The 22,689-nt window shown below is 33.8% G+C and overlaps 1 protein-coding gene across 1 annotated transcript; it reads left to right on the forward strand.

The window, feature by feature from the left end:
- The first annotated feature begins 1,252 nt into the window (after positions 1 to 1,252).
- On the forward strand, positions 1,253 to 22,204 carry LOC139901861 (probable 3-hydroxyisobutyryl-CoA hydrolase 2). The gene is made up of 12 exons (XM_071884532.1): positions 1,253 to 1,966; positions 10,022 to 10,102; positions 10,605 to 10,673; positions 19,063 to 19,126; positions 19,249 to 19,328; positions 20,129 to 20,297; positions 20,386 to 20,471; positions 20,933 to 21,124; positions 21,231 to 21,329; positions 21,423 to 21,527; positions 21,622 to 21,663; positions 22,011 to 22,204. The coding sequence occupies exons 1-12, from the start codon at positions 1,253 to 1,255 to the stop codon at positions 22,146 to 22,148; spliced, it is 1,839 nt and encodes a 612-aa protein (XP_071740633.1). The 3' UTR covers positions 22,149 to 22,204.
- Positions 22,205 to 22,689: the final 485 nt, after the last annotated feature.

Here is a 22,689-nt window from a genome sequence, read left to right on the forward strand (position 1 = left end):
TGAGATTAATATGTTGTATATGTGCACTGTGTTTGACACCAGCTGTTCCTAGAGAGGTTGGGGATTTGCAACTATTCCCAGGGAGGTTGCAGTCCGTTTGAGGTCAACCATTCCAAGGGAGGTTGAGTCCAAGTCCTACAGTCTGTTAGTATAGCATAGAAGAACGCATGTGTTGCATTTGGATAGTTATGCAGAGACTGGTAGGAAGGACTATCGGTAGATCCTAGTTCGATCAGCTAGGTCGTGTGCCCGTACAAGCCGCCGATCCTCATATTGTCGTTGTTTGTATGCTTGATGGTTGTAAGCATGTTAGTTGACTGTTGTATGATGGATTGCTTAAGCTTAATCTGTAGATAGATTCCATTCACTTAGCGGTGCGCTAATCCCCCACATTCCTCCCCCTGCAGGTTTAGCTACTGCTGATGGGATTGGGCATTGATGTAGAAGACATGTTTGACTTGCAACTCCGATGTGGACTTTTGTAACCGTATTTGTAATAATGTAACACCGTTTATTAAAGTAGACTTAATTAAGTGGTTTTGTACTAATGTAATTAAGGTTGTTATTTTACTAAATAAGACTTTCGCTGTGTTATAAAAAAAATGGACGGTGTTACAAGTTGGTATCAGAGCATAGGTTTGACAGCAAGTACATGCGTGTATCTTGTTCTCAAACCTCGAGTGGAGTCAAACATGTCTGTAGGTGGGGCTAAGTGAATGCAGGGATACGTGTACGTTATTTGTTGAGCTAACCAGTTATCCACTAAGCTTTTGTGTGAGCTGTTTTGTAGCACATGTCTGGCTAACAGAGATGCAAACGCTACCGGCCCGACAAACCCCGGAACATACAGAGCACCAGACGAGGGTGTTGAGTCCGATGATGATGATCAACAGAGTTATATTCATGAGTGAAAAAGTAAACTTAAAGAAGCTCAGGATAAACTTATTGAGCTTGAGTTGGTAAATCCTGCGGGAAATGATGATACGCCACCTGGATTTCTGACAGCACAATCTCAAACAGTACCCAACATGAACCAGACTCAATTTCAATACCCAATGCAAAATCAACCAGCTCAATAGTACTACATGCCACCACAAAATACTTACCCTTTTCAAAATCCAATGTTAATGAACCCATACCAAATGCAAATGTTCCAACAACCCTTTGTTCAACCCCATAAGAAATGTACTTATAAACAGTTCTTAGATTGCAAACCCCAGAGTATTTGGGAAGTTCTGACCCGATAGAAACTATGAATTGGTTGATGGAGGTTGAAAGGGCTTTGGAAGCCTGTCAATGTGAACCAGAGTTGCGGGTTATGCATGCTTGTAGATTGCTAAAGGGTAGAGCTATGGTTTGGTGGAATGTGTTGACGTCAAGTATTCCAAAGGAGAATGTTAAACAAATTACTTGGGAACAATTTCAATGGAAAGTTGGTGAACAGTATTGTTCCTCATTTGATCTTAACCGATTGAAGACTGAGTTTTTAGAAATGAGAATGACGCCTCAAATGTCAATTGATGAAGTGATTGGTCAGTTTATGGATAAGTTGAGATTTGTCTCTCAGTGCGTACCAGATGAAGCATCAAGGATTCAACATTTTATTAATGTGATCTTGCCAGAATACAGAATGTCAGTAAGGATGGCAACTAGTTTGTCTCAGGCCTTTGTTATAGCCAGAATGGTGGAAAGTGATTTGAAAGCGGCAAGAGGAATGATGACAAGGAGTGTGATGACTCCGAGTGGTCAAACGGGTGGTCAATCCAGTGGTAAGTCAAAGAAATCATTTGAGTTTAGACAGAAAAGTAAGAGTCGACAAAGTGGTTCTGGGTCTGGATCAGGTAGAGGGAATTGGTGTCACACTTGTAAGTCTACACACAGTGGTCAATGCTCAGAGGCTACCAGAAGATGTCTGAAATGTGGTGCAGTAGGACATGAGTCCCAAAGGTGTTCGTTTCCAGAAAATGTGTGTTGGAGTTGTCATCAACCAGGGCATCGTGTGTTGTGGTTAAGACCAGTTTGTGACAAAGGTCACATAACAGGTTCGCTTTTTAAATTTGGACTCCGTTATAGCTGCCTAATGAAGTACGAAATAATTCAGATAACTGATAAATACCCGTGTGTTGTGGGGTATGGGTTTTAATAACCCTTAAGAGTGTAAGTGGCAGCATAGTGAGTTCATTTTAGAACTCTTCCTAAACAAACACCGTACCTAACCTTTACACCTTCACAAACCCTAATTGAATCTAAGCTATAATTGGATCAAGAGGCTTTAAGGAGTGATTAATATCATCCTTGTAATCATTTATCCAGGTTAGCATGCTTGAATCTTGTGTAATTTGGGTTTTTGTGTTCTTGAGCAAAAGTGTGAATATGAGCATGAATCTTATGATTATGTATTTTTTATGCTTAATTGATGTTAGATATATGTTCTATAGTTGTTATATGATGTTTTTGAAGTGGTTTCATGATCAGATTGAGCAAAAATCATGTTTTGGGGTCAAAAAACGTGAAAACAGCGAGCTGGACAGGTCTTACAGCTCCCACACTTTTGACAGCTCAACCACACGGTTAAGCACGTGGTTGAGGCTTAACCATGTGGTTGAGTACTCACTCACACGAGTGAGGTCTCATCCGCGCGAGTGAGCACTGGTCAGCTTTTGGTAAAATTGAAAAGGGCGTAACTTTCAAACCGTAACTCCGTTTTTGATGAATAAAATATTGTTGGAATCGTATTGAAGATTAATTTTCAATGGTAAACTTTTAAGAAGCTAGATCAAACTTTATTTTGGTCAGAAAAAGGGTTTTTAGGGTGTAAGCCTTGTTTTGCACGCATTTGAGTGTCGTTATGGGTTGAAATTATGATGTAGACTTATCATATAGTGAATACATGTTTGTATGTGTTGATTTAGTGTATGAATTGATATTTGATGTTGTTCATATTGGGTCAAAACCCGCCTAAATAGTTTTTTCTACTGTTCTTCATCACTCGCACGAGTGAGCAGTCACTCGTACTGTTGAGGTAGTCTACCGTGTGTTGAACCGTATGAATGAGTGTTTAAGGAGAACTATTTTTTAATTGTAATGATACGTACGGTTGAGACGTAACTCGTACAAGTCACTGGTCACTCGTGTGATGAACCGTACGGATTAGGTGAGTCACTGTAGGATGTTTGGTCATAGACCAAACGTACCAGTGAGTTGTCAACCGCACAGTTGAGTGTTATCAAATGTGCGTGTGAAGGTGTTACTCGTACTATTTGCAGACCAGTTGTAAAGTGATTAAGTGTTGGTATTGGTGTTGTTGTCTTGTTGTCGGTTTGCTATCAAGACATGATTACTGACTGTGTTATGTCTATTCTCAGGTGATAAAGACGAAGAGAAGGCTCAGTAAAATTAGAATTATGAGTTCCTTCTGTTGCTGGTAATCGGTGAGTGGGATTATCTCTGGGTGTAGTATAGAGTAGCAAGTTGTGCTACTATGTTATACTGTTATAGTTGCTATGCTTAGTAGATATGTTGTAATAATGATCACTGTAGAGTTGCCATGCTAGTCGTAGTGACAATTGTCTGTAGTGGTAGTTGCTTAACAGTTGTGTGCACAAGTTGTAGTTGTCAGTTGGGACCTATAGTTGTTAAGCTCAGCTCAGAGAGGTCAACCTAGTTGAGGTTGGGTCCAGTTGGCTACTGATTGTTGTTCAGTAGTAAGGACTTTCGGCAGATGCTAGACTGATCAGCTAGTGGTCGTGTGCTCATACAAGCCGCCAAGTCTCTAGTTGGAGCATAGTTGCTAGTTTCTAGATGCCAGTTGATTTGCCAGTTGATAGTTGCTAGTTGTTAGTTGCCAGATGATTAGTTGTTAGTTGCCGGTTGCCTGTTATTGATTGATGTAGCTGCTGTAGTTGTACAAGTTGGTACTGTATGATAGATCTGTTAGATGATTCCATTCACTTAGCCTTGTGCTAACCCCCTCACCTCATCCCTTGAAGGTTTTGAATCTTAGCGCTGGTAGTGACGGGAGTCGGGTTGAAGATATGTTTGACAAGACGAACTCTGATGTCTTAAATTTTATAAATATGTAACTAGTTGTTTACCGTAACACCGGTGGTTTGTAATTAAGTAACTAACTAATGATTTGTGATAATCGTGTTTGTACTTAACTAAGGGTATTTAGGTAACATAAGTCTTCCGCTGTGATTTAAAAAAAAAAAAAAGGTGTTACAGTGTTTTCGGTGGTTTTGGGGTGTTTTATACGTCACCTTATTTTGGTTCATATTGACGATTAACATCATAAAGTTAGAGAGTTTCAAGCTCATTTATATGATACATTTGATCAAGCTTGCATTCGGGTGGTATCGTTAAAGAATGGTGAAGTTGTGTGAGAAGTTGGTGGTTTTGCAAAATCAGCGCGCCTGCACAAAAACAGTCATATCTCACTCCTCGGGACTCGAATTAAGATAAATCCAAATCCCAGAAGACCGTAACTCAGAGCTCTACAATTTAGAGAGAAATGTCTCATCAAATAGTGAAATGGCACGACGCGCAAAGAGCTTGCACGACGCACACTAAGGCATGATCAAGATCGAATCTATTTAGTACTACTGCGCGTTGCGCACATAATATGCGTGTCGCGCACCCCCTTGGACGTGATTTTGGGGTATTTGAGCCACTTTTAGGTCAATTAACATGGGGTGATCACTTTGAGCAGTTCGGAGCAGCAAAGGGACGAATTTGGGTGATCTTTGGAGACCTCCATCATCATCCAATCAATCCGATCATTCAAGAAACAAGTGGCGATTCCTTCATTATTTAAGAACTAAAATTTCATTAGGTTTAATCTTTGTTCATCAAACATGATTTATTCTTTTGATTCAGTTTTAGTTTCAAGTATGTTTGTAGGCTAAATCTTCTATGTTCATCTAGGCTAAATACAATTGTTGGATGTTATTTTGATTCATTGATTATTAAACATATGTTGGTTTATTGTTTGATCAACTTTGATTCTTATTGATACTTATGAAAAAATTGGTTGATATATGTGATTGTCCAATTGTAACACCCCAGCTTAACATGACCACAATATTGTCCACTTTGCCCGCAGGCGCACGGCTTTTTCTTGGCGACCACACACGAGGAGCACTTTCCCTGGAGGTCACCCATCCTGGTAGTGCTCACGCACGAGCACGCTTAACCACAACGCACTCACACACCCGCTCTGCCTGTGGTCTCAAAACGCATTGTGTCATTTAAGCGTGAGTATTACCTTATAATCCCATGATCACCCATGTCCGTGGGCGATGTGGGATTTGCCTAGGGTGTTACACCAATTGAGTGAACACTCTTTGGAGTCTATTATGTATATTTTCAGTTGTTTAACACTATATAGCTTGATTGATTGTGATTGTCTAGTTCATTGACACGAATTAGAGTCTGTTATAATTGTTCAGGTGGTTATTTGGGTTGGGTTAATTGATCTTTATCTGGACCAAGAAGATTGAATCAATTTGTGAACTAGTTGATATAAGGGGTGATTGTGTTCAACGAATGTTGGCACAATTGTTGATTTCAGAGAACTCTGTGTCACAGGTTGAGTCTTTAGACTAGTTAATTAAGCTAGCCACAATCTAGAGGTCTATAGTGACATGGAACCTTGCACTTGTATAATCTGGATTGTTATGTTCATTAAAGAGAACTCTTGGTGAACTGGTCACTTGAGTTGCATTTGCGTGATTATTGATCAGAACTTTAACTTAGAGCCTAGGTGAACATATTTACCATCACTTGACATTATCCATCTTTAATTTGTTTTATTGATATAAAACACCCAAAAATATTGTTTTTAAGTTTGAAACTACCTTTGATTCAGCTAATCGTTAAATAACCAAAACAATTATTCGTATTTTCCTTCATTTCATTTGTTTGGTTTATTACTTTAGTAATATAATCTTGAATTGCGCTTAATACTGTTCATGGAACGATAACCGATAACCGGTATCTACCATGTTCTATACCATTACACGATCGGGTACACTGCCTGTGAGTGTGTGTAATTCTAAAAAGGTAATTCTTGTTAAATACATTATAGACTCGATTTTACACATCATTGAGATTAACTGCCATGGATTGAAAATAGTTCGAAAAATTCGGATTCGTGTAATTTGCAAAAAAATCTCAATCATAAACTATTATTTGTTTGAAAATTACTTAACTAAAATCAAAATTGATTTCAAAATAATTATAAAATTGTTACATTCTTATCTATAGAAATATAGAGAATGATCTAAATATATAGAGTAATTGGAATGAATAAACTCATAGTTACCAAAGTTGCTTAAAGGGTTTCACTTAGGGTTTCATTTATGGTTGAGATAAACCCGGCCTTGAAATAGCCGGGTTTAGTGTAGGTCAAAAAAAGTGCACAAACCATTCTTGGAAAAACCAGTTCAGTGTAGGTCAGGAAAAGTACACTAAACCGGTGTTGACAATGCCAATTTTGACTGAATTCATGATTGGACCTCCACGTTACACTAAACCGTTGTTGGTATAACCGATTTAGCTTGAGTTGTATAGAATGGTATTCACAAGATTGGTTACACTACTTTTGTAAATTTTCGTGCAAAATATTATTTTTTGTAAATCCGTTTAAAATACATGCCCTTAATCCAAAATATTTCATTTTTGTTAATTTATTGAAGAATCTACAATTCATAGAAGTGATCAAGTGAAGGCATATGAATGGTTTTTGTAATTCATGTGAACCTTCCGTTTGGAATGGTAGAACATATTATTATAATACACCAACTTTATCTCTCATTTTGTTTTGACTCTGTTGACCAGTGAGTCAAGTACCATCTTCTTTATCTTTTGTCACTTGTGAAACTATTGCAGTCCATTTTGTTAATTTTACTTTTTTATTAAAATATCATAATAATAAAATGTTAATATTATATTATTATCATTAGATACAAAAAAAGATATACACATTCTTAAATTTCTTTTTAAGTTCGTTGTATAATTAAGTACGTGTATTTTTGGTAAGCGAGGAAATCCTCTTATGAACGAACACATTAGCTTCTCATAGAAAGTAAAACTTCGGGTAATCAAGTTCCCCGAGCGCGAGACCTGGTACCGGGTGAATTGTTATATAGTTATATATATAGTTATAGTTATTGATTATTGATCTATACATTAACAAACGATATAACTTTTTTTTTTTTTTGGCAGAAGAGATTATATTAAAAATTAGCGAGACGCTAAAAAATAAAAATTACAATGCGTTTATAGGATCTTGCAACCACACATTCCAATTAACACTACTTCTAGAGAATCTAGAATACAATCAATTAAAGCTTGAAACAATAATGTTATAAAAAATGAGGCACTTCCGAAATTTTGGATCATTGAAGACGGTGCTATTCCGAATCCTCTAAATACTCTATAATGTAGCGATAATAAGTTTTTGTTACAAGATTGTTTTTCTTTTTGATTATTATAGACGAATTTGATTTATAATCTTTAATAACGAATGAAGCAAGTTTTTATGTACGTAATATTATTTGTTTTGCTAAACAAGCGATCGATCAGAAAAATTAGTTTATTTAACAAAATAATCCTCTAGCAGATCATATATAAATACTATAAGTCAAATTTTGGAGGTGTACAAGTTTCCCTTTATTTTCCTGATCCAATAATTTGATATTATTTCAGGTCCTTAACAAAGTGTGTTATCCACCCTGGTAGATTTTTTGTTATGTTGTTTGTTTCGCCTACGTTTGGATATCCTGATGTATCATTTGTAATGTTCGATCTTCAGATCCGTTATATGTTATTGTTTTTTGCCAAAAGAAAAAAAAAATCCTCTTCACTTCCTTCACGTCACACACCACTAATATTAATGACATACTTCTTCCCCGTCACAAAGCCCCACTTTTTATCATATTATTATTATTATTATTATTATTATTATTATTATTATTATTATTATTATTATTATTATTATTATTATTATTATTTAATTTATAAGTTATTAATTTAAATACAAATTAAACAAATAATTAAAAGACAATGACTAAAATAGAATTACAATTAATTTAGAAATTACGTTAAATTTTAAACATTACATTTACTTAAACATAAATGAAAAATAATATAACTACGGGTCACATTCATCGCCGCCTTCGTCTTCTTCTTTATCACTTTCATCATGTTCAGTTGTGTTTGAAGGTCCTACTCTCGAAGTGTGTCGAACACGAAAATTAGCCGGAAGATTCCAAATGTGGTCAATGAGCTTTTGTCGTAGTAGATGATGAATGGTTGAATCTCACAATTCTTTATTCATGCAAATGTGTGCTTCAACCCTTTCTTTGACTGATCGTCTTGGACGAAAAGCTGGTCTATAATCCTCTAGATCACACATTGCACATCCGTTATCTACGGTGATCGTATTGTGCATAACACAAGTGCACCTAATTCTTCAGATTCTTTCGATATAGAATTATTGTCTCGGGTTCTTAATGATTTTCCAGCGACCTTGAAGCACTCCGAATGCCCATTCAATATCTTCCGAGCAGATTCTTGAACCTTTTTGAATTTTGCCGCTTTTGGGTCAGTCAGACTTTTAAACGATTTAACTAACATCGGTCAATCTGAATATATACCATCGGATAGGTAGTAACCCTTGGTCTCTTGGTATAAATCATTCCACAAACACATAGTAGTTCCCTCTCGGTCTCTTGGTATAAATCTTCTAGGCGCATATGGAATCGATTCAACAATTTCTTCATCACTTAGCATATCAAGCATATCAAGTGCTACATTTTTAAAATCAGAACTCGCAATTGCTATTGCATCTTAAGTAAGATTTTTTATAATCTTTCTAGACATTTTTTAGTATAGTTGATGTAAAAAAATGATGTGAGTATATATAGTTGTGATCAGAGGCGGAGACAGGGGGATGCATGTGGATGCTTTGCATCCCCCAACTTTTCAAATAAGCGAATTATGGTTTGTTAAAAATTAGATATTTGTTGTCAATATCCCCCAATAATAAAAATAAGCATCCTTTAAATATCTCATAATTACGATGTATATATGAAAATTTTATGTTGATATTTAATTTTTGTGAAATGCATCCCCATACGTGAATGCTGGTTTCACCTCTGGTTGTGATATATAGTTGAGATATTTATTGGACGTAAAGAATGAAATGGTATGAGAGTATATATAGTGAAAAATTAAGATAATTATAAAACAAATATAGCTGTTGAATGATTATATAGCCATTTAAACCAAAAAATCTCCGTCCTCACTTATGCGTAGAAACGAAATACACGAAGGCGGCCTGCTTAATTTGGCTCGAAGGCGATGCAGGGCGGTGGGAATGATATTGGCGCCCTCGAGGGCGGGCGGATTCAGGACGGTGATTGATGGGAATGGTCTGATAGATTCTAAATTATTTATTTTGTGTTTGTGTGTCTAACATACATAAATAAAGGCGGCAAGCAAGTATTAATGTCACCACACTAATATTTTAAACAATTTTTAATTAGAATTAGATGATAATGATATGTTCTCTATCAAGAATTGGTAAAGATTGCTACACAGCACACCTTTCGACTACTAAAATTTCCACCCTTGCCTATATATATATAAATCACTTTATATTTCTTGAAATATATATCAAATCTTGATCAATATCTTCAAGATATCACTGTCAAATTGTTGATCATGACTCCATCTGTCTTCAACAAAGATGAAAAAATAGTAAGTTTCTCATCTCACTGCTTCATGCACTTGAACATTCCTCTACCCAGATTTGATGAAAAACTCAAACAATTATACGGATTTACATCAAATATGTAGAAAACTTGAAATGTAGTGTTTTGTCTCTATAGTTTTGGTTCCTCCCTTTGTTTTAATCTTTGTTTTGGCTGGATATATTAGGCTTGATGTTTGATAAAGAAATCTTTCTTTAAATATATATTGTAATATTAATTATTAGTTTGATGTTTTCTATTTGTAGGTAATATCGGAAGGAATAACCGGCGGCATGAAAGTAACCTTAAATAGGCCAAAAAAGCTAAATAGTCTAAACTACGAACTGGTATACATATGTTTATTTTAACTTCAATTGTTATGTTTATATTATTTGCCTCATTTGAATTAATTACTAAGTATATATATACATATTTCATAAATAACTTTCTTTATTTAATTTTCATATAAGTGTTTATTCGTAGTAACTCTAAGTTATAAATATAAAATTAAGGTTTTATCTAAATTGTGCCCTCATATCACATATCAACAAGGATTTATGATTGTAACTTTTCTTAAAATGAACCAAAATGCATTTAATGAAGACGAAATTTCTAAAATAAACTATGCATTAAATGTAATATTTAGCTTTAAAAGGAAAGCTTTAGTTTTATTAATAGCATACCCGTAAGTCAAATACGAAGCTTTAACTATGACTCTTAAGCAACTTTTATATATATTTATTTACATATATTATAATTGTAGCATTTTTATAAATTATATTTCATGTTGTGATTGATGTGTCATTATCAGTTATCTCCTAGATATGAACAAGTGAATTATATCTGCAGATTGTTCAAATGATAAAGTTATTTCGACTGTATGAAAAAGATCCGACAATCAAGTTTGTGATATTAAAGGTAAATAGTTTTATGAGTGCTTATAATAATTTGTTTGATAATGATTCTAATTCTAATAAATACATAAAGGTTGTCAAATAATATTAACTGCAACTAGTAAATATAATATAGAATGATTAAGGTTAAAATCAAGATGATTCGTAATGCATCGTCGTTAGAAACAATCATTGGGAGTCATTGAGACGGAAAGGTTTAGTTTTTAGTTCTCTTTGGATATTGTTCATTCTTTCTGAAATAGTACTGAGGTGATATTATAGTTTTTTAAAAGTCTTCAATTATTTGTTGTGAATAGCTTAATGATTCTTGTGATGTTGAAATTGTCAAATCCAATCCAATGTATATATTAACAATAATTATGAAATGTCGCTTTCATGCATGAATTAAAAATGTATTAGGGTAATTATTTAATTTGATCAGATAATAAACGATACAAAAAGGAAAAAGGGATAGAAGGTGGCAGGAAATTTAAATCGCATAAACCAGATAGAGTCATCCGGTCAATTTCCATCATGTAAGGTTGTCCAATTTCATTATTGTAAAAAGTAGGACAAAAGATTTGCTCACCCAATTTTTATACTCCGTAAATATTTATTTACAACAAATTGAGTTCTACCAATCAAATTATGTGAGAAAGAATAGTATGAGAAAAAAAATGCATTTCGTTGGTCCACATCTTACTTTATATCGTTTTCTGAATTTGGGTTTTTGTTTTAAAGCTTTTTTTTTTTTTTTAAGGCTACTCTTATTCATAACATTTATCGTAAAATCATATTAAGACATATCAGCGTCACTTCAGCAACTTCTTTCTATTACTAAACCCAGTGACAGATCTAGAAATCATACATACTGGTTGCACAAATTAATAATTAATAATTTTTTGTTGTAATTATAATTTTTTTTAACCAAGAAACTTTAATTTATTTACAATTACAATAGAACTAAGGTTATTTACAAAGTATTTAATACTACAAAAAGTATGAGATTGAAGTAACAGATTTATTTTCTTTGTTTGAAGACCCAAATTTTTTAAGGACTCTATGAGACTTGAGGATTTAATATGGGCTTTAAGGTGCACTCAGTTAATTCAATGCTTTCATTAACTTAATTAAGGCCCTAAAAAGTTGCACTAAATGGGCTTTTTTCAATGGTTGCAAGTGCAACCATCACCAACACATGACACCCACCCCTGACCTAACCCATCTTACATCATTAGTATTAGGAAAAAGGCCCAAAAAAATTGCACTAAATGGGCTTTTAATATTTTTTAATTATTATTATTATGATTATTATTATTATTACAATTATTAATTATTAATATAATATTATTATTATTATGATTTCTTTTATTCAAACTTTACTCGTCCTCAAAACTGTCGAATAACGACATTTCAAATCACGCTGGCCAACGGCGGACCTAAAGACGACCATTAGTATCGACACCGTTGAACGGCAGTGGCAACGACGGCCGAACCGCGCCACCGATACTAGCGGTCTTATAGTTGCTAAACAGAGAAGTTAAAAATCATATACCTTTATACTAATCCATCAAAGCTATCTCGAAATAGATGTCTTGTAAAATCACAACAAACACCATCAAGAATTACACGAGGAGTCATTAGAGCATGAGGTGTCTGTGCTCATTTTTCGGTGGCCATTTCAAGTTCGAAAATGGACGTTGAAATTGATTAAAGTGGAGTGGACTTCCATGTCTTTGGTCTAAAGTCTTGTTGAGAGAAAATATGATGTGAACCAATAAAAATTATAATAATTAAAAAAACAAAAAACAAAAAATCGTAAACTCACCTTCAGGCTCAGCACGGCAGGAAAGGGACGGTGGTCGTGAAGCCGAGTCGGGGCGGTGTACCCCAATCAATTGGAGCCAACGGTGGGAACATGGTTGGACACTGTATCCTCTTATAGTCTAATTTAATGTTTAATTTAGTGTTTAGGGAGAATTAGAGAAATACACTTTAAGAAAAAAGTGAATGGGTGATTCAGTATTTAATTCGGTGTATGATATTATTCTTAGTTATTTTTATTTATTTAATTCATTTTTGTATTTTTATTTTTATTATTTAGTTTATAATATAATAAATAAATTGTTATAATATATAAATATATATATATAAATGGATAGTCAATTATTGATACACAAAAGTAATATTATTGTATTACCTAAACTTGTGATATTTTTGCTATAAATAGCCATGAATGCAAGCATTAAACTTGCACCATTTCTCACACTTACAAAGTGTTTCTTTCTTTCTCTCCATTATCATCTTTGTTCTTACACTTCATTATTAGTATTCTAAATCAAGAATCAAATCACTAAAGGTAGTTATAAGCCTACTGAATTATAACATCAAGAATCAAACCACTAAAGGTAGTTATAAGCCTACTGAATTATAACACGTTATCAGCACGATAATCTTAATACTAATTATGGTTGGCTCTGCCACCTAAATGATATATGGTCGGTTATACCACCTGAATAATATATGGTCGACACTGTCGTCTAATTATCATTTATGTTACTAACATTTATATTTCAATTATCTAACATTTATATGGCCGACACTGTCGCCTAATTATCATTTATGTTACTAACATTTATATTTCAATTATCTAACATTTATATGGCCGACACTGTCGCCTAATTATCATTTATGTTACTAACATTTATATTTCTATTATCTAACATTTATATGGCCGACACTGTCGCCTAATTATCATTTATGTTTACTAATATTTATATTTATGTTATATAACATTTATTAATGATTGCTTACATATGGTCGACACTGTCACCTACTTATCATTTATGTTATATTAAATTTATGTTTAATTTTTATATACTTATGAATATAAAGTGACTATAATTTATCATGTTGTTTGTTTTAATAGAAAATGTCGAATCTGGAAAAGCTTAAATTTACTCCTTTAGAATCAACTGGAAACAACTACATGCCATGGGTTATAAAAGTAAAAATGCATCTTAAATCAATGGGTATTCTTGAAGCCATAAATGAAAACAACACTTGTTCTGAAAAAGAACAAGCAACGGCATGTTGCTTTATTCATCAACATATTGATGAATGCTTACAAAATAATTATGTGACTGTAGAAGATCCCCATGTTTTATGAGAAGGTCTCAAAAGCAGATTCAATAATCAAAGAGAAATTTTACTTCCAGCTGCTATGGAACAATGGAGAACATTAAGGTTCCAAGACTTTAAGAAAGTAAATGAATATAGCTCAGCTCTGTATAATACATGTTCACAACTTAAATTCTGTGGACATGAAATAAGTGATGCAGACATGATGGAGAAAACTTTCTCCACAATGAATGCTGCAAACATCACAGTGCAAAGAAATTTGAGAATGCTAAAGTTCAAAACATATCCTGAACTTAATTCATATCTCTTAGTTGCAGAGCAAAATGATGAGCTATTAATGAAAAATCAGCAATCCCGTCCTACTGTTACACTTGCAATCCCTGAAGCAAATACTGCAAATAATTATAAACAGGGACAAGGACGCGGGCAAGGTCGTGGTTATAATAACCATCACCATCATCATGCCAAAAGCCATAACTATGGTAGAAACCATCCTTATGGTAATGGTAATGGGCGAGGACGTGGTCGTGGTCGTTGCCGTGGTGGTCAAAGAAATAATAATCCACGAAAATATAAATATCAACCACAAAACAAGCCCACTAAACAAGATGTTGAAGAAAATTCTTCTAAAAATTCTGAAGAATCTTGCTACATATGTGGTAGAATGGGCCACTGGGCTAATACTTGCCGAACATCTAAACATCTTGTTAAGATGTATCAGGATTCGCTGAAAGATAAAGAAAAGGAAGTAAACTTTGTGGATAACGTCGATCCAACAGTCACTGAGAAACCATCTGATTTATATGAAGATTTCTTGAATGTTTAAGTTGTGTCTTTCGAAAAATAAACGATTTAATATCGTCTGTCTTTGTCATTATGTTTGCTAAATGTTTCAGTACTATCTATTTGCGTTTAAAATATTGTGTAATATTAATGTACTCACTATTTATTTCTTATATATGAAGTTCAATATGAATTTTGCTGGAATACAACATCAATCAAGTGGTGGAGATCTCTGTATAGCAGACAGTGGAACTACACACACTATACTTAAATCCGAGAAATATTTTATTGATCTAAAACCAACGGAAGGAACTATACATACAATATCAGGACCTGCTAACTTGATAAAAGGGATAGGAAAGGCAAATTTCATACTACCAAATGGTACAAAATTTTTAATAAATGATGCCTTATTTTCTCCCAAGTCAAGCAGAAATTTATTGAGTTTCTCCGACATATACCTTAACGGGTATGATTATCAGTCAGTGACAACAGAAAATGAGAAATATTTAAGTATCACTGACAAGAGTCATGTGGTTGAAAAACTGCCAAGACTTAGTTCTGGATTACATTATACACATATAAATGTACCCGAAATACATATGGTAGTTAACGAAAAATATATTGATCCTGGTGTATTCAGTTTATGGCATAACAGATTAGGCCATCCAGGATCAACAATGATGAAAAGGATTATTGAATGTACTCATGGACATCCACTAAAGGATAGAAAAATCCATCATGATACAATGGTTCCATGTACATCTTGCTCTCTTGGAAAATTGATAACTAGACCCTCACCACTTAAGGTTGAGAAAGAATCACCAATGTTTCTTGAAAGAATTCAAGGTGATATATGTGGACCAATTCATCCACCATGTGGACCATTTAGATATTTCATGGTTCTAATAGACGCATCTAGCAGATGGTCTCATGTTTGTCTGTTATCAAGCCGTAATGTGGCATTTGCAAAATTTCTTGCCCAAATTATTAAATTGAGAGCTCATTTTCCTGATTACACCATTAAAAGGGTGAGACTTGATAATGCTGGTGAATTTACATCTCAAGCATTTAATGACTATTGCATGTCTATAGGAATTGTTGTTGAACATTCTGTTGCTCATGTGCATACACAAAATGGTTTAGCCGAGTCATTGATTAAACGTTTACAGTTAATCGCTAGACCATTGATAATGAGAACAAAACTCCCTGTATCTATATGGGGTCATGCAATTTTACATGCTGCTGCATTGATTCGCATCAGACCAAGTGCAAGTCATAAATATTCCCCCCTACAACTTGCTTTTGGTCAAGAGCCAAATATTTTCCATCTTAGAACATTTGGTTGTGCAGTGTATGTTCCAATTGCGACACCACAACGTACAAAAATGGGTCCTCAAAGGAGGTTGGGAATATATGTTGGATATGAAACATCTTCAATATTAAGGTATATTGAACCTATGACAGGTGACGTTTTTACAGCACGTTTTGCTGATTGTCATTTTAATGAAACATTGTTCCCTAGATTAGGGGGAGAAATGAAAAATAAAGAAAATGATGTTTCATGGTGTGAACCTCAATTAAAGTATCTTGATCCTCGCACAAAAGAATGCGAGACAGAAGTTCAAAAGATAATGCATATACAAGAACTTGCAAATCAATTGCCTGATGCATTTACAGATACAAAAACGGTGACAAAATCATATATACCAGCAGTAAATACTCCAGCTCGAATTGAAATTCCAAAAGCTGGCAATAACGTCACTCATGAATCTTTGCCACGTCAGAAACGTGGAAGACCAATTGGTTCAAAGGATAAAAATCCTCGAAAAAGAAAATCAGCTGATAATGAAGTAAAAGAAAGTGTTCAAGAAGAACCACAAATCAGTACTCCTACTGCAGAGGAGATTGATGATGTCAATACAGAAATTGCAATCAATTATGCATATTCAAAAATATTATGGAACCGAAATGAAATGAAAAATCTTGATGAGAAATTTTCATTTAATGTTGCATATGACATCATGAATAATGATGATGATCCAGAACCAACATCTATGGTTGAATGTCAAAATAGACATGATTGGGCTCAATGGAAAGAAGCAATACGAGCTGAATTAGAATCACTCAATAAAAGAAAAGTTTTCGGATCCATCATTCTCACTCCTAAAGATGTGAAACCTGTAGGATACAGATGGATTTTTGTCCGAAAAAGAAATGAGAAAAATGAAGTTACAAGGTATAAAGCTAGACTTGTAGCTCAAGGTTTTTCTCAAAGACCGGGAATTGATTATGAAGAAACTTATTCCCCTGTTATGGATGCAATTACTTTTAGGTACTTAATCAGTCTGGCAGTTTCTAAAAATTTAGAAATGCATCTCATGGATGTTGTGACTGCTTACCTATATGGATCACTTGATAGTGATATATATATGAAGATACCTGAAGGATTTAAGGTACCAGAAGCATCAAATGCAAAACCCAAAGAAATGTATTCGATTAAATTACAAAGATCTTTATATGGGTTAAAACAATCGGGACGTATGTGGTATAACCGATTAAGTGATTACTTGATAAGCAAAGGGTATACAAATAACCTTACTTGCCCTTGTGTTTTCATTAAGAAAACAACATCCGGATATGTGATCATAGCTGTTTATGTTGATGATCTTAACATCATAGGTACAAATAAAGAGATCTATGAAGCCATTCAACTTCTAAAGAAAGAATTTGAAATGAAAGATCTCGGAAAAACCAAGTATTGCCTTGGTTTACAAATTGAGCATATGCCTAATGGTTTACTTGTACATCAAACAACATATACTGAAAAGATTTTGAAACGTTTCAATATGGACAAGGCAAAACCATTAAGTACTCCTATGGTTGTTAGATCACTCAATGTTGAAACTGATCCATTTCGTCCATGTGAAGATCATGAAGATATTCTTGGACCAGAAGTACCATATCTTAGTGCAATTGGAGCTCTTATGTATCTTACAAATTGTACAAGACCTGACATTTCTTTTGCAGTTAATTTGTTGGCAAGGTTCAGCTCTGCTCCTACCAAAAGACACTGGAATGGGATCAAACACATATTTCGATACCTTCGAGGAACTACTGATTTAGGATTATTTTATTCTAACGAATCAAAACAAGATTTGGTTGGTTATGCTGATGCAGGTTATTTATCTGATCCACATAAAGCTAAATCTCAAACTGGATATGTATTCCTAAATGGAGGTACTGCAATATCATGGCGTTCTCAAAAACAAACACTTGTTGCTACATCATCAAATCATGCCGAAGTGATTGCATTACATGAAGCTACTCGGGAATGTTTTTGGTTGAGATCAATGACACAAATCATTACTGATTCTTGTGGACTAGAACGCGATAAAAGTCCAACAATTATCTATGAAGATAATGCAGCTTGCATAGCACAGATGAAAGAAGGGTATATCAAAAGTGACCGAACCAAACACATACCTCCTAGATTCTTCTCATACACTCAAAATCTCATTAAGGACAACGAGATTGAAATGAGATATGTTCAATCCAGCAAAAACTCTGCTGATCTTTTCACGAAAGCACTTCCAACTGCTATTTTCAGAACACACGTTCATAACATTGGCATGAGACATGTTCAAAAGATGTAACAACCGAAGCGATGTCTACTTGAGGGGGAGTCAACTCCATGCTGCACTCTTTTTCCCTTAGCTAAAGTTTTTCCCACTGGGTTTTCTTTAGCAAGGTTTTTAACGAGGCAGTAACTTACAGTTGATCTTCAACAAACAAAATTGCTATCCAAGGGGGAGTGTTATAATATATAAATATATATATATAAATGGATAGTCAATTATTGATACACAAAAGTAATATTATTGTATTACCTAAACTTGTGATATTTTTGCTATAAATAGCCATGAATGCAAACATTAAACTTGCACCATTTCTCACACTTACAAAGTGTTTCTTTCTTTCTCTCCATTATCATCTTTGTTCTTACACTTCATTATTAGTATTCTAAATCAAGAATCAAATCACTAAAGGTAGTTATAAGCCTACTGAATTATAACATCAAGAATCAAACCACTAAAGGTAGTTATAAGCCTACTGAATTATAACATAAATGACTTAATTTGATGAAATAATAACAAACTAAATTTAGCCCCCCAAAAAAACTGCAATATAAAGAAAAACGTTTAAAAAAAATTTGATCCATATTTTCAGCACATATAGTTCAAAATTTTGGCCCTAACAATTTTTAACCCATAAAATCCTGCATACAAAACTGCAAGTCATCAACTCATCATGGTCATTCCTTAATTTGCACAAAAACTTGGAAGAAAAAACTGCAATCTAAAAAGAAACCGGAGATGAGTCGGCCGACGATCGGATCCAGGCGTCTCCGGTGACCGACGCCGACGTCGACCCACGAATCCTGATGCTCTTAATTACTCTCGTAACTCCGTAATTGTTAAATTTGGTAGGGAAATGGAAAAGCATTTTGTGCTGGTGGGGATGTTACGGCACTTTTGTCCGTCACAACTTCAGGTACTATCCTTAACTAATCGAAGCTCAAAATAATAATAACTATTATCATTATTTTTAAGAATAACTAAAAAATGTGGTTTTAGTACGAAATTAATTTCAACTATATCCATTTATTTTGCAAGGACATTGGAGTTTTGGTGCAAGCTTCTTTCGGAAACAATACACTCTTGACTACTTACTCGGTACCTATAAGAAGCCTTTGGTTAGTAATACACTCATATTGAATTAAATTTCATGGATGCATTTTTATGATAGTGGTTAATATGGTTAAGGGCATGTTTATCCGTTTTTGTTTTTGTAGAGCTTTTAATTCATTCAGGAAATAATATTATTGTTTCTTTGTCATCTAATGTGTTACATAATTTGAAAATTGGTCTATTTTTATTTCTAAGAGACATAGAATCAGACATCCCTTCAGATTACGAGACAAATAGAAATATGACTTAATAAAGAAAAAAAATAAACAACCTTTAAGTCGTAAAAGTACTCGTTCATTTTGGAAAGGTTGAACAGAAAATATTAATTCGTTTATTCTTTATATTCAAGATTATCAATCTTAAACCCAAACTTTAACATGTTTTGATTGTAATCTGTCGTCGATTGTGAATTTAATTTAGCAAAATACGTTATAATATAAGTAAATATACGTTTAAAGTAATCTAAATGTGTAACTTTGAATATTATTAGTAACCCTTATTTTCGCTAATAAATTAAGAATTTGTAGGTTATATGTATATGTATATCGATATTTTAGATGTATATGCATATATATTTCTAGTACGTACATAAACCTATGTATATATAGATGTTTTCAGATATATCCGTGGATCATATCCGATTCACGAGATATATAGATCATCCATATCCATATCTTAGTCGTTTATTTACATCATCCATATCCATTATAAATGGATCGGATTGGGTGGATGTACATGGATGGAACATCCATTGCCATCCCTAGTTATTGGTGTTATGGACTCATGATATAAAATATATGTGCAGATCGCTCTTATAAATGGAATCGTGATGGGAGGAGGGGCAGGATTATCGATGAACGCAACGTTTCGAATTGTGACAGAGAAAACATTATTCGCAATGCCCGAAGCAGCTATCGGTTCTTTTCCAGATGTTGGTGCATCTCATTTTCTAACACGACTTCCTGGTTTTTTCGGTAACTTATTCCGTTCGCTAATTAGCAACCTTCTGTTTTGTATGCAATTTTCGCTTCATAAAGTGTCAACAATTCGATGTTATTATAGCTGAATTTGTGGCACTCACCGGAGTACGATTGAATGGGACTGAAATGCTTGAATGTGGTCTTGCAACTCACTTTGTTACTTCAAAGGTAATTTAGATTAATTTATACCTCAATTTTTTTTTTCTTTGAAAGCCAAGTATTTAGAATCATTGACGGAAAATAACCCATCCACCCGATCATTTTCCACGCACACACGTGATTTCCGGCAGAAAATCGAACTGCATTACAGAAACCCGATTGTTAAACCATCCCGAAAGGGCATGTGGAGCAGGCCGAAATCCTGGAATACGGGTCGGTAAAACCTCCCCAGGGTCACTCCATAAATCGGGTAAATACTCTGGAATGTTTTAAGCGAAGAGACTCGAACTTGAGACATCTCAGCCCCTTCCAACACGCAAGGTGTTGGGTGTACAACTAGGCCACAAGGGCAAGTACACAAGAATTTATACTTTCAAATTCAACTTATGTATTAGTAGTTTTGTTTATTTATTTGAGAAGGTTAATTATGTTACACAAGAATTAATGGTTGATGTTTTAAATTCTTGTAGGATTTAGCAGCACTGGAGAATGAACTTAGCAATATGTCTTTATCTGATGCAAGCAACATAACAAATATTTCTCAAATTATTAACAAATATGCAAATGTGACCGAGTTAAATCCAATTAAATTTAATTCTAAGATGGAAATTATCAACAAATGTTTCTCAAAGGAGACTGTAGAAGAAATATTGTTATCTTTAGTAAGTTATTTAAACCATATTTACTCTGTATTACTAGGCACAAAAGCTATTCAAAACAGATGCTTTAATAGTAATATTTAATTTAATCTGTATTTATATTATATAGGAGAACATTGCTGCAAACAAACCTGAAAAATGGGTTCTTAATGCAATAGAGTCAATGAAATCGACTTCTCCGTTGTGCATAAAACTTTCGTTAAGACTGGTAAGCGAAATTGAGTTAGTTCCAAGATAGAATTTGAAGTACGTAGCGTAAACTAGACTAGACGTAAAATTCTATTCTATATCTTTTTTGTAGATTAGAGAAGGTCGATCACAAAGAGTACTCGAACGATGCCTTACTCGTGAACATGTTGTTGTAAGTCATCTTCTTCGAAGAACCATAAATGACGATTTTTATGAGGTTTGTTAATATTGTCTTTCTGCTTTTGTTGTTCTAAGCCTATTATCATACAGGTTTACAATTTATAATTTACAATCTTGGAATTTATATACAGGGTCCTAGAGCAGTGTTAGTTGATAAAGATAAGAATCCACAGGTAAAATTTATGTACTAATATCCTTTAACAATCATTCAAATAATTCTTGTAACCATCTCAAGATAGTCGATTAGTAGTTGAGGTTCTGATATTACAAGAAGTCTTGAAATTCAAAACTCAATGACAACAAATGGCTATGAAAATGGTCAAAAACGGTCGTGGAATAACCTCTACACTACATACATCTGAGTAAAAATATTCTACCTCTCTGGGTGACCTAACCTGATAAAACATTATCCGTTTACCTGTTTACCTGTTAAATTTATGGTTCTTTTGATTGATTTTTAAGATTTACTAACATTTTAAGTTTAACGTACTTATTGATTCTAAGTTTTTATTTGTAATAGTGGTTTCCTTCAAAGTTAGAGTTGGTGAATGAGGAAATGGTAAACAAATGTTTCAACATGATTAATGACGAGGATTGGGAGCCGCTTCAGCTACTGGCAAAAACTAATTCCAGCCACGTCATTATGTCCAGGATTTAGGCATTTAGCTACTTATTTGTATAATGTTATTATTGTTACCTTTACTAGTATTACATTATTACAATTACAACTTATACTAAAACACAAAGTTTTAGCTACTGGGGCAAATTTGTCTTTTATTTATATTACTTTGTTTAATTAATTTCCTATGTTTTCATTTTTGTACTAGTAGATTATTGAAGCTCCATGAAAAGTTGGTCCACCCTCCACTATAATCGTCATAATTTTTTTTTTCAAAATATATATGCTGGTAAATGTGTTCTATTGATATAGATTGTTCATGGTAAAATAGTGTAACCAGTGGCGATTCTAGAATCAAAACTCAATGAGGTCCTATACAATATGAGTGATACTTTGTAAAAAAATTTCCTAGTGAATGACTATTTACTTCCATAAAAATCAATAATTTTGAAAATATATGGGGTCCTATCCATAAATTTAGTGGTGTCCTATACAATTTTAGTAGTATTTTATACATAAAAAAATTTAACTAATGGGGTCCTTTGACCCCACTCCACTCTAAGTGGAGTCGCCACTGAGT

The sequence above is a fragment of the Rutidosis leptorrhynchoides genome, chromosome 3 (genome assembly GCF_046630445.1).
Source record: "Rutidosis leptorrhynchoides isolate AG116_Rl617_1_P2 chromosome 3, CSIRO_AGI_Rlap_v1, whole genome shotgun sequence".
In the NCBI taxonomy this organism is placed as follows: Eukaryota; Viridiplantae; Streptophyta; class Magnoliopsida; order Asterales; family Asteraceae; genus Rutidosis; species Rutidosis leptorrhynchoides.

What these genes read in the sequence shown, in the direction of transcription:
- LOC139901861 (XM_071884532.1), top strand. Translation starts at nt 1,253, where the DNA reads ATGAATTGGTTGATGGAGGTTGAAAGGGCTTTGGAAGCCTGTCAATGT. An exon ending in GGTGTTCGTTTCCAGAAAAT is followed by an intron (nt 1,967 to 10,021) that starts GTGTGTTGGAGT and finishes TTCTATTTGTAG; the next exon opens with GTAATATCGGAAGGAATAAC. An exon ending in GTACCTATAAGAAGCCTTTG is followed by an intron (nt 19,329 to 20,128) that starts GTTAGTAATACA and finishes ATATATGTGCAG; the next exon opens with ATCGCTCTTATAAATGGAAT.